The sequence below is a fragment of the Mercenaria mercenaria genome, chromosome 4 (assembly GCF_021730395.1).
Source record: "Mercenaria mercenaria strain notata chromosome 4, MADL_Memer_1, whole genome shotgun sequence".
NCBI lineage: Eukaryota > Metazoa > Mollusca > Bivalvia > Venerida > Veneridae > Mercenaria > Mercenaria mercenaria.
In genome coordinates, this window is record NC_069364.1 from 72,566,438 (window position 1) to 72,579,508 (window position 13,071).

At 34.5% G+C, this 13,071-nt stretch overlaps 1 protein-coding gene across 1 annotated transcript in view; it reads right to left on the reverse strand.

Annotated features, from left to right (window-relative positions):
* The window catches only part of LOC123552128 (carnitine O-palmitoyltransferase 1, liver isoform-like), a 97,768-nt gene that overhangs the window by 65,400 nt on the left and 19,297 nt on the right, over window positions 1-13,071 (reverse strand). The window contains exons 2-4 of the mRNA XM_053542273.1: window positions 10,862-11,033; window positions 3,537-3,673; window positions 733-737 (exon numbers count right to left, since the gene is read on the reverse strand). Coding sequence (XP_053398248.1) covers window positions 733-737; window positions 3,537-3,673; window positions 10,862-11,002 — 283 coding nt within the window. The 5' untranslated portion in view covers window positions 11,003-11,033. The remainder of the gene's footprint in view (window positions 1-732; window positions 738-3,536; window positions 3,674-10,861; window positions 11,034-13,071) is intronic.

Sequence of the window (13,071 nt, forward strand, 5' to 3'; positions counted from 1 at the left end):
TACTGAAATACATCTTGAATCTTTTAAACTGAAATCTGGTAATTATTTCCCAAGTGCTTTCTGGTGATTTTTTTTTTAAAATTTATATGCGGTTCGAAACCTACGGGAAAAAAAGGCGATTTGAAAACGGTTTTTCATAAATTTGGGGGACTAAAAAAATTTTCTAAAGGAAATTAATTACGAATTATTTTATTTCAGGAATACGATTTCATCACCATAGCGATTACAATATGGGCCCGCAAAATTTTACAAAGTGACACTTTTCGACAGCGACGAACCCTTTTTTCCACCCCGTTATTTACTATAAAAGCAAATTTTTTGGTAAATTAAAAATAAAACCGAACAAACGGGTTCTTGCTTTTTTTTTTTTTTATTTCTTTTTATTTTTTATTTTTTCCAAAAAACGAATAAAAAAAAGTTTTCGAAAATTCTGCCCTTAAAACAAATTATTCAAAAATTCAAATATTCCTTTTCCTTCCCTCCCCTTTTAAGTACTTTTTTAACCATAAAACATGAACATTGGGAAAAAGGTGTTAAAACGGGCACAAAACCAAACCAAATTTTGGGGTCTTTTAGGGAAAACCTTTCCCGTTTTTTCATACACCCAAACCCTTTGGTACATCGGGCAGTAGCTTCAACTTAATTTCAAAAACCAAAAAAATTCCCGAGAAATAGTAGTGTAGAAAACATGGACAACCCCATATAGACCAAAAATGCTCTAAAATTCTGTACTTAGTTAAAAAAAAAAATATTTGAAAAAATTAAAATTTTGGGGTTTTTTTAAAATTGTTTTAATTTTCTCTAAAAACCTTTTTAAAAAATTCAAAAAAAGGGAGGTTTTATTACAGGGAAAAGAAAACAAAAATGCAATTTAACATTCATTTCAGTAACCATCAATCTAGGAAGCTTGTACTTGAGTCAATACATTCTTTCAACTGAGGTTCACTTTAGATCATTTTTAACTGATTATATGTCAACCCACTGAAGTAAAAAACTAAAAAAACAGAAGAAGCTGCCGAAAAATTTCAGCCCAAAAAGAATCCCCCTTTGAGGACCAAGCTGTGGGGGGGGTGCCAGCGACTTTTCAGAAGCGGTGCAGTTTATCGCCCCATCAAACTTAAGATTTAAAACAGCCATAAGAAACAGTCCCCCCTTGGCCAAGAAAAAATGACTTTTTCCCAATTTTGGCTTTTTTTACAATGTAAATTTTCTCTAATGTTAAAAGGGTTTTAGTTTTGTTTTTATATTTTAAAAATGTAAAATGTATCATTTTACCAACCCCCTACAGACTTTTTTGTTGTGTTTGGAGCTTTTTTTTAATTTTAAAAAAAGAAAATAAGTAAAAACCGGGGAGCACTAAAATTTAAAAAGTCTCCCTTTAATTTTCGGAGACATAAAAAATCTCTAAATTTAGGGACACTGTCCCAAATTTTTCCTTTTTAATAAATCGTTGCCTTGAAAAAACCCTTTGAACCCAAAAATTAAAAAAGGACCTACAAGAAAGCTAAAAACCAAGTTTGGGAAAGAAAACCTTTCCCGTGGTTCATTCGGAGGGAAAAAGTTTGATGTTTTTGTGTGGGTTTTTTTTTTGCTCTTAAGCCCCCCAAACAAAGGTTTGAAAAAAAAACTAAAATTTTAAAAAAAAAAGGGGCTTCTTCAAATAAACCTTGATTTACCCCCTTGGCATCCTTGTCGATAAAAGAAACCCCAAATCCAAAAAGAGGGCAAAGGGCAAAAAATTTAGGTCAGGTGTTTTTTGAAGATGAGGAATGGTCACAAAGGGTTTCATCTGTATTAGTATCATCCCTTTTTTTGGGAAACGGTTTTTGGTTTGACGAAACGGGCCCCCTTTGGTTTAAACCCAAAAGTTTTCCCCCCCAAAAAACAACCTAAGTCCAAAAAGAGGGCAATGTCAAACTTGAGGGCAGATGAAGTCGAAATTTAGGAATGGGCACAGGGTTTCATCCGCAAATTTTTTTTCAAGGATTCTAGTAAAAAGGGTTTTTATGTAGACAAACCCGGGCCCCTTTGGTTAACCTCTCGGGGCGGGGCATGACAACACTATAAGCCCCGCAACAGTAGAAAGCCGGGGGCCCCAAAAAAAAAAAGGGAGGACAATGCAAAAAATCTACAGGGGCAAGTTTTGAAAAGATCAATCCAAACCGAAAAAGTATTTAAAGGTTTTTTAAAAATTTTTCTTTTTTAGCTTTTGCAAAAAGCTTCAAAATTAAATTCATGCAAAACTTTAAAACCCAAAATCATAAAATAGCCATTTAATTTAATAACAAACAAACCCAAAAAATTTTTTTAAATTTTGGGTTTTGTAAGTAGGTTAAAAAACTGGGGGAAGCCTTTTCTTGAAGCTTTTTAAACCAAAAAAAATCCAATGATTAAAGAGATATGACCTTGCGTGAAATTTTTTAAGGGATTTTTTGACTCCAACAACTGGGACTGGAAAGATATTGTTTGCATGCTGCCTAGAAATTATTTTGCAAAATGAAAGGTTTAAAAAAGGGTAAAGCAAAGGGAAAATGGATGATAATTTTAATCAAATTTCCTTCAAACTGCTGTCAAGCCCCCCCCCGCTTAAAACCAAAAGGGGGAGCACAATCTACAATCGAAGGGGGTTTTGAGTTTCCCATTTCCCCCGGGGGGGGCGTAAGTTCTCCGTTTAGATTTGATAAAAGACAAATTTTTCTGAAATATACATCCTCAACCCCCGATTTTATGTGGGGAAGTTGGCAGGTCTTGCGGGAACAGGGTTTTTTTCTGGTACAGAAACCAGGAAACTTGGGTTTGGGCACGCCCGCTGTTATATAACGAAAAACTGTTAAAAAAAACGGCAATTTTAAACCCAAAACGCAAAAATAACAAAAACAAACCCGCTGTTGAAAAAATTTGGGCTTAAAAACCCATTGGTATTATCTCATATATACTTTTTACCCTTTTTAAAAACAGGGGCCTCCTCCCCGGTTTTTTTTCCCATGCTTTTTTTTTTTTTTCCAAATTCTTTATTAAATTTTAAATCATTAAGTAAATACAGTGCTTTGGGAGTGGGGTTTTTTGTTTTAAAATTCATACAACCCAAAAAAGGATTTATAGTACAAATTTACTAATAAATTTTTTAAAGAACAAGAGTTTTAGACAGCCTTAATAAATGCCCCCTTTTGCAAAAATGCAATGCCCCTGTGGTGTTAATAAGCAATAACAAGCCTTTTTGAGTTATAATCCAGAAACCCAGGTCACTGTGACCTTGACCTTTGACCTACTCAAAATCAATAGGGGTCATCTGCTGGTCATGACCAACCTCCCTATCAACTTTCATGATCCTAGGCCCAAGCATTCTTGAGTTATCATCCGGAAACAAATTGGTCTATGGACAGACAGACAGACAGACAAACATCTGCAAAACAATATACTCCACCTTCAAGGCTTCTTCAAAGGGGGGCATAATTATACAGAACGGAAATTTGTAATGACAAAATCAATATTTATTTTAACAAACAAAAATACGCACTTGTACAAAAATTACTTACCCAGGTATATGAGCTTGAAACCAGCCTATCAAACCAAAAGAAGGGTCTACATCTGCAATCCTTAGCGACAGTATGAGTACAGTCACAAACAACCAACTTGTGGGTGAACCAGGATATGTTCCAGTCTTTATCTTGTTCTGAAAATTTGTAATTTAATTAATTTATCTTGTAAAAGGCTTGTTTTCACATTTAACAAAGACATTTGTGCATATTTTTTGTACTGTCTTATACTGTCTTATACTGTAAAATGAATATATTGCAGCCAATATAATAATGAAATTTCACTTGGCAGTTAGATTACTTGCAATTCATCCCTTGCAAAAACTTGCTGGTTTTTGGTAGCGATTTATAACAAAGTTATTAGAGGTCTTTTTTTTTTTTTAAATAAATAAAGTTTTAATCAATCGAGGGGGTATGAGTTTAAAATTACTGAGACACATTAATACTGGAATGCTTTTCCAATTCCTTATTTTCACAAATGCAACCTAAATTTTCAACATTTAATATAAAGTCTAAATGATAAGGAAACTGTTGTGTATGCAAAAGGCGAAACAATTCAGGCAGTATGAAATATTCAAAAATTATTATGTTTCATGCAGGCTTTGAAAGTCTAATAGGTGTCAGCTGTTTCTTGAGTTCGTATTTCATCTATGGTAGGAATGACCTTTTCAATGCATTTAATAATTAAATTGACATAATCATATGCTATAAATTTTAATATGAAAACCTACATGATAAAATAATGTCAAACTTCTGTCCAACTACCAGTTAATTCAGGTGGCAAGTTGACAGTTATTAAGTGGTCAATATAATATTCTGTGCACTAATGAACTTGTGACAGATGGAGGGTTACATCCTTGATTATTACCTAGATATATTTCACCTGCAGGAGATCATAGTTTTCCTATAAGTCTACTTATTGACATCATTTTCATATCAATTTGCAATTTTTCTTGCCTTAGCCTATTATGCAATATGAGTCAATTAAAAAGCATAAATTAAGACCAATCCGGACAATTTGGTTAGAACCCAACTGTCGGAGCCAAACAGTCTGAAAGCCCAGTAATCCTATGAAGGCCTTCGGTCTCAGGGTCTACAAAATTAAAGAATGAATCATCCTTAACCATAAACCTAATCCAAAACTAAAACTGAAGAATACCCTATATAATATATATAGATGACAACACATTACTAGTTCAAAATGTTGCCTGTCAGACTACTGGGCCTTCAGACTTGTGCAAATAAGCTATGAATCTTCATTTTTTTAAATGCCTTTGCACGCACTACAGAAGTTTGGATAATGTTGATATGGACTGGGGGCTTAGGAGCAGTTGACAATTGACGGCCTTAATCAAATGTCTGAATATTCTACCAATGTTGTGCTTATCCCCAATACCCTTAGACAAATGCAGAAGATCCTTTGAGGCATGAAGGAACCTGTGCACCAATAAAATACTGTATCTGTCACAACTGCAATAGCAACAACAAAAGTAAGTTGATGACAAGAGAAAACAAGCTTATCTGCATGTGTTATCAAGTATTATGTGTTTAAATGGCCAGCTGGTACAATAATTTCACACATACATGTAGACAATAGACAGAGAGGGCTATTTGTCAGTATTTGTAATATTACAGCAAGTTGACAACAAACAATGATATAATATATATGCTACAATGTAAAAGGTTTAATTTGCGAAAGTCTAGACTGAATGAAAGTCAATCAAGTTAACACACCAGGAAATAAATGTGACATCTTGAGGAATTTGAAACCAATACTAGAAAACATGGTTTGTGTTATATGTTAAATAAATCTATACATATAACTTGTTCTGAAGAAATGTGTATTATTATCGATGTACATTTATGTTTTTCAGTCACTCCGCACAGTTCAGCTGTACTTCTGAAGAGTATTAACCCTTTGCCTGCTGGCGGCAGTAATTCTGCCTTTACGACCAGTGCAGACCAAGATCAGCCTGCACATCCGTGCAGTCTGATCATGGTCTGCACTGTTCGCTATTCAGTCAGTAAATTTTCAGTAAACACCCCTTCGAATAATAAATGGTATTGCCCAAATTGAATGATGGACCAGTCCATTATAGAAATTTAGCAGACTAAGGGTTAAGCATATCAATGTGTATAATCGGTCATACGTATAAAGCCTTTGTGCAAGATTTCTGATCATTCAAGGTACAACACTGTTTCACTTGTATACATGCCCTGCCCTCCCACCCATGTTTAAAAATACTGATCATTTATCCCATTTATGCTTTAAAGTAACAGGATGATGATGGTGTATAACTGTAGTGATGTTAAATTATGACGATTTGACTGAAAAGTATTCATTTGATGATGATGATAATGATGAAAAATGATGCTGTATGATTCTTGTTAAAAGATAACATGAATTAAAAACAATGCTAAATAAATAATGACAAGGAATAATGACGATGGTGATAAACAAACGAATGAGACAAATAATGATGAATGAATGAATGAATGAATGAATGAATGAAAGATGAGGATGATGACAATGATGATCATGATAAAATTAACTAAAATTGTGTCCACAGGACACCAATGCCCTCACATACTGCGCCATCCTCTAAATAGCAGTTTTTAAAACAGACCATCTTAATATGAAGGATGTTCGACTAAAAGTTTGAAGCAATCTGTATGGTGAGCAAGGAGCTCGACATGGATGGTGTCTTCAAAAATAACCTATAAAATCAATAGTACAAAGAAACAATTGACATAACAAAAATCAGTGCTATTAATCATTTTATCTTTTGCCAGCACTTTCAAGTTCAAGGTCAAACTGAGGTCAGGTGATGTCTGAAGATGAGGAATGGTCACAGGTTACATCTGCATTAGTATCAAGTCATTCTAGTAAGGGGTATTGATGCTAGACTAAACGGTCCCATTTGGTTAACCTTGTACGGACGGACGAACGAATGGACGGGGCAATCACTATATGCCTCCCGCATCAGTAGATGCCGGGGGCATAAAAAGAGAAACATCTTGCCGAAAAACGAAAATATATGCAAAATGAATACGATTAAACAAAAAGGAAATGTAGTGTACAACAACGAGCTGGGTTCAATAAACGCTTGATGTCCCGAGTGGCATCCTTGTCGATAGAAACAACCTAAGTCCAAAACGAGGTCAAGGTCAAACTGAGGTCAGGTGATGTTTGAAGATGAGGAATGGTCACAGGTTACATCTGTATTAGTATCAATTCATTCTTGTGAGCGGTATTAATGCTAGACGAAACGGTCCCATTTGGTTAACCAAGAGATGGCCCATATAAAGCAGCCTAAGTCAAAATGAAATCAAGGTCAAGGTCAAACTGAGGTCAGGTGATGTTTGAAGATGAGGAATGGTCACAGGTTACATCTGTATTAGTATCAATTCATTCTTGTGAGCGGTATTATTGCTAGACGAAACAGTCCCATTTGGTTAACCTTGTATGGACAGACGAACGAATGGACGGGGCAATCACTGTATGCCTCCCGCATCAGTAGATGCCGGGGGCATAAAAAGAGAAACATCTTGCCGAAAAACGAAAATATATGCAAAATGAATACGATTAAACAAAAAGGAAATGTAGTGAACAACAAGGAGCTGCGTTCAATAAACGCTTGATGTCCCCAGTGGCATCCTTGTCGACAGAAACAACCTAAGTCCAAAACGAGGTCAAGGTCAAACTGAGGTCAGGTGATGTTTGAAGATGAGGAATGGTCACAGGTTACATCTGTATTAGTATCAATTCATTCTTGTGAGCGGTATTAATGCTAGACGAAACGGTCCCATTTGGTTAACCAAGAGATGGCCCATATAAAGCAGCCTAAGTCCAAAATGAGATCAAGGTCACAGTCAAACTGAGGTCAGGTGATGTTTGAAAATGAGGAATGGTCACAGGTTACATCTGTATTAGTATCAATTCATTCTTGTAAGCGGTATTGATGCTAGATGAAACGGTCCCATTTGGTTAACCAAGAGATGGCCCATATAAAGCAGCCTAAGTCCAAAATGAGGTCAAGGTCAAGGTCAAACTGAGGTCAGGTGATGTCTGAAGATGAGGAATGGTCACAGGTTACATTTGCACAAGTATCAAGTCATTCTAGTAAGGGGTATTGATGCTAGACGAAACGGTCCCATTTGGTCAACCTTGTACGGACGGATGGATGGACAGGACGATCACTTTATGCCTCCCGCATCAGTAGATGCCGGGGGCATAAAAATATGTTATTTGTCTAAGCACTGTGTTATATTGCAATTTGTTAGAAGTGTACAATACTTCATTCATGAAAGTGACAACAGGGGTCACACTGGGAATTTTTTTCTCTGAGCCACTGCTTTTTCCGAAGATAAATTATAAGGGCAACAACGGCGAAGCGCATAGCATTGACGTTCTTGTAGGACTACATTATATGTACCAAAGTACTCATACTACTCAAGAAATTAATGTAGTTATTACATTATTTCTTAGTAACCCTTTAAAAAGCTATTTAGAAAATCAATTTGTGTTAATTTCTAAAATTATCATTTTTATAAACATCTGCCCTTTAATAAAAAAATTCTGAAAATCACATTTAAAATAAAGATGTCAAAAAAAGGAAAAAAATGTTTAAAAGAAACCAAAAAAAACAGTGTCTTATTTTGCACATTGCCTATAAGTGGGTGGGGTTCGATGCCGTCGCATGTTTTATTCTCGAAAATTACTTCAAAATAAGAGCTCCTTTTACAACATTTGCCATATTTTTCTTAAATGTAGACTTTTTATTGGCTTTTTATTAAGATTGCACTAAAAAATCTCGTCAGAAATGACAGAAATATCCGAAAATCACGGTCGCGAAAAGGAGTGACAAATTCGGAAAACGTAAGTTAGAATTAAATATTTGGTAAAATACCTATGTTTTATTGCTTTTCTATCATCATAGCTATTCAATACTTACAATTTCTGCTTGTCGAAAGCATTTTTATTTGTCTCTCGAACTAATCCTCGGCAATCATAGAAAATTTGTCTAACGGTAGTGATGGGCCGATTAGCGGATATAATCGATTGACGGCTAGAAAAGTCCAACCGATTCCGATAATCGATTATGTTTTCTCAGAGTCGATAGCGGGTACGAGTCTACACGGGTATGAACAAAGGTTTCCGAAGGGAAATACGGTGCGTGAGAATGTATGTTTACCTAGAAATATCCGAAATATGGATTACCTGCATACATAACGGATAAAACTGAAGTATGCTGACAATCAAACGTTAGTATTTCGTTTCAGTTATCCAATGAAAATGGATTTAACATCTTACAGTTAGGCACAGCTGTTAACATGGCAGCGTCCATAGCGTCAATAAAAGTGGGGCAAAATAAATTAGAGAAACTTTGATAAATTTTCGTATTTTACAACGGTATGCCCGAGGGAATTTATCTGTTGAAACTGGACACTAATGCCGTCAAATTTCCGTGTCCATAATGTAATTTCAATGGAAAGAACTTCGGTGTTTTTATGCAGTTGCAGTTGTCATCGAGTTGTCATGATATTTTTTTCTGCCGAAATTCCGTTTACACAGTACCGCTGACCAGTGTACATATGGAAACAGATTAAACTCTGATTTTCATCTGATCATTTTTTACCAAGCTTCATGACATAGTTATATGCCATAGCAACAAGCAGTTGGAACATGGTGCTACTCAGTAGTGTCAGGCTATGGTAACCATTGTATGAAAATATTTATATTACCGAAAAATAACTGAATTCCTTTAATGATTTTCTACAATCACTATTTTTGTCAGCCAGAGAAAGACTGAAATATCTGTACTTCCTTGCTGTTTGCTAGATATGTTACAGGTACAGGTATACCAGTCAACTGTCACAAATGACAGCTATGAGTCTATGATACATGTACACCAGATTGCAATTTATTGTTGTTTCCCTGTCTGCAACTAATTAGTCATTACTAAACAAGTTTCTGTTTACCAGGAACCAGCTTTAAAACATCTGATTAATGGTAGTTCTTTATTTTTCAAAAGAGCATATGAATTTTAAGTAAAACAGTCATTTTAAAGACATGACTATCTGAATAAACAAGTATGAAAATAAATAACATTCAACCGATTATTTTTCCGATACATCGCATCGGTTTGCTAACCGATTCCAACCGATAATCGGTTGGAGTTTTCCAACCGATGTCCCATCACTATCTAACGGCCGACTGCTTATAAAATCGTATCAGGTGCACAAAATGAAGATTATAATTATCCAGTTTGTTATTCAATAATCTAATTATCGCCAATTAACTGCCTGATCAAATAAAAAAATTGCAAATTGGCTCCCTCCCTTTCAATAACGGATGTTGTGTCTACACAGATTATCGATTTTTCACACCTTTTGGTTCGTAAAACTGGCAATATTCGTAGTTTTGCAGACAGACATAGCTTCGGGCCATTTTCGCCAATTAGAAAATTTCGGAGCCACATTTTTTTGTCGCAAATGGCTCAAGTGGTGATCGACAGCGTGACCCCTGTGACAATATTAAAAAGAAGTCATTAAGATGGTTGTATTTTTTGGAGGGTAAGTGGCTGTTCACTAAGGGCAAGTAGACTTTACTGGCAACTAGTCCTTCAGGGCAAGTGGTGGGGAAAAAATATTTTAAACCCCTAGTTAAGTGCTTAGACACTATTCACATATATGAAAGTGGCTTTTTTCTGTGTGGCATCAATATGTATGAATGGAATTTTTGAGGTATTAAAGCGCAACCTGATGTTACCACTCCTACACTTTGGTTTCTTGTTTATTTATCATTTTTAGGTATTATTTATGAAGTCTGATGCTAAATTTTTTATGTTTGTCTGAATGAAATTAAAGAGAACATAATATTGCAGATAATACATTATAATATCTTAATTATTTTTCCTGTCAGAAACACAAGCACACTGTAACAATTTGAAAAAAACTTAGTTGGTTTCTTCACTATATTAAAAAGAAGGAAAAATGCAGTTTGTCTCATGTCAGAAGCACATTATCTATAAACTTCATCAAAGCATTTACCTATGAAATTAGCAAAAACAAATTAATTCATGCAAAGTTTTATCATAATACTTTATAATTTATTACAAATTTGACATTAATTTTAAGACATTTTATATGTAAATTATACCCTGACCTAATGTCCAGCAGGTACATGATAGTGCAATAATGCAAAAGCAAGTGCATTTGCATTAATTCAAGTCTGCTTTAGGCAATATAGTATGATCATCTTTAGTGTAGTAATTATAAAATTTATGTCCTACTAAATGGACAAACAAAGAGAATTTGTTTACCTTAGCTCTCCCAAGCCGTTTCTTCCATGAATGGATACCACTGTTCCAAACTGCTTTCAGGGCATCATGGTTGAGATTAACATCAACACCTTCATGTGTTACCTGGAACGAAAATGCCACAGCAGAGTGGGCTTCTGCCATCTTCCAATGACAACTGTAGACAGCTCAGATCCTTAAAATATATCAACAAAGAAACTAGGTTTAATTAATCATGATCATGTGTGCACGCAATTCTGAAGTTAGCATTACTTTTCAAAAAGTCTGATATTATATTCCTCTTTTGATGATTGAAGTTTTCACTGATAATATGTATAGTATATTAGTGATTTTTTTTTGGACTAAAATGCCAAAAATGGGGAAAAAATGAATTTGAAACCTAGTAGATTTTCTTAATACCAATTTGCAAGAACTGATGTCAATGTACTTTTGCCAATGTAATTATGGGGTAATTGGGGTTGAAAAATATTTAAATGCCAGCTTTCGTAAAATCATTCACTATGCATATTATAGACCATTTTCTTTAATTTCAAGGGGAAAATATGACCTATTTTTGGCTAGGGGAAACAGCTTGTATTCTGCAGTAAAAATAGCAGAAAAATCACTAGTATATGTATTGGACAAAGAAAAAAAAAATATCTGGAACTTGTGACAATAAGCAAAGCTGCTGCCATTTCAAACAAGCATATTCATTGAAAAATGCCCTAGTAATTTATAACAATGATTCCTTAATGTCAGAAAACAAATTGTAACACCTTAATTTAAAAAATGCTGGAGCATATAGTTCCTTTTTTTTTTAAACTGTTTTTTCCATACCGTACCAAAAATTAAATATTCTCACTGTTTGTTATGTACAAATGTATCCTTTAGCCACTAAATAAGGGAAAGTTGAGCCATCTTTCCTGTTTTGTTTATACAATAGATATTTTGTAATTTTAACAACATCAAAAATGACTCTGCATAATAATTCGTACATTACAGTATTTACATCCGCCCTATTCTTTCCATTGAAAATTATGACAATGTCATTCATTTTGTATGAACAGCAAAAGGAAAGGTGCCAAAGCATAGTCCTGGGAAGCTGATGCAACGAAATTTGTGCAGTTTATGAAATAACCCTGTAAACAAATGGAAAGGAAATATAATGTAAATATAAGAAATGAATTAATTTTTTTCTGAATTCCTGCGAAATGAATGACAGAATAAGATCAGCAAATTAAACATGAATGATTTGCGAATCATATTCTGTTGTTTATTTCGCATGCACTCAGAAAAAAAACCCAATCATTTCTTAATTAAAGAAATCACTGTCTTGTCATGTAACAACTAATCATCTGATTATTTGCATTTGTTTGTGTTCACTAAAGTGTCTGTTTCACTAGTGGTGTTCTTTAAGTTTGATTTTCCTATTGTATATCCTGGTTGACTTATTTTAGTATTTATGTATAAAAACAATAAAAAATATACATTGGTTTGGGTTGTTGAAATATCCCAATGTTTATCAAATGCAAATGCAAAACTTGAAATTATACTGAATTAAAACAAAACCTGCAATTAAAGGGGGGTAATTACAAATTTTATAAAAAGCAATAAAACACACTTGTAACAGACAGAGATCAAACAATATGTAATGGGTCTTTTTGTTACTTAAACTATAACAGAATATATGAAATTGTGAAAATGCCATAAAAAGTTACTTAAATGTGACTGACCACCTTTAGGAGCAGCAATTTATTTTCAGGGTTTTCCTTACCGCGTAAAAAGCGCGAGACTGCGCATTTTTTGGCAGTCATGCCCCTAAAAATCTGCAGGAGTGCGACCTCAATGTCGCGCAAAAAGTCCTTTCCGATAATTTCTTTCTCGTAGTTCTTTTTCGTTAGTTTAAAAGCAAGACGCTTTACACAGTACATTTTAATCAGCGTCTATATATGGGACTCGGGTATCTTTTGGACTGGCTATCGTTTTTTTGCCTTAAAACGGTTCTGTAATGTAGGAAACACAGTCTACTGAAGTGACTCATCAAAATATGGAGTCGAAGAAACACATTTTAAATGTGTTGAAATCTGAAGTCAGGAACAGGTTAAATCCTGTTAGAATGTTAATGCTTCGCCTTGTTGGGCCTCGGCTACAAGATATGGACTTCCTTAGTGCCTGTAAGGCTTTTGGGGGCATGAAAGAACGTCAAAAATAGATATTGGTATGTTACAAGTATC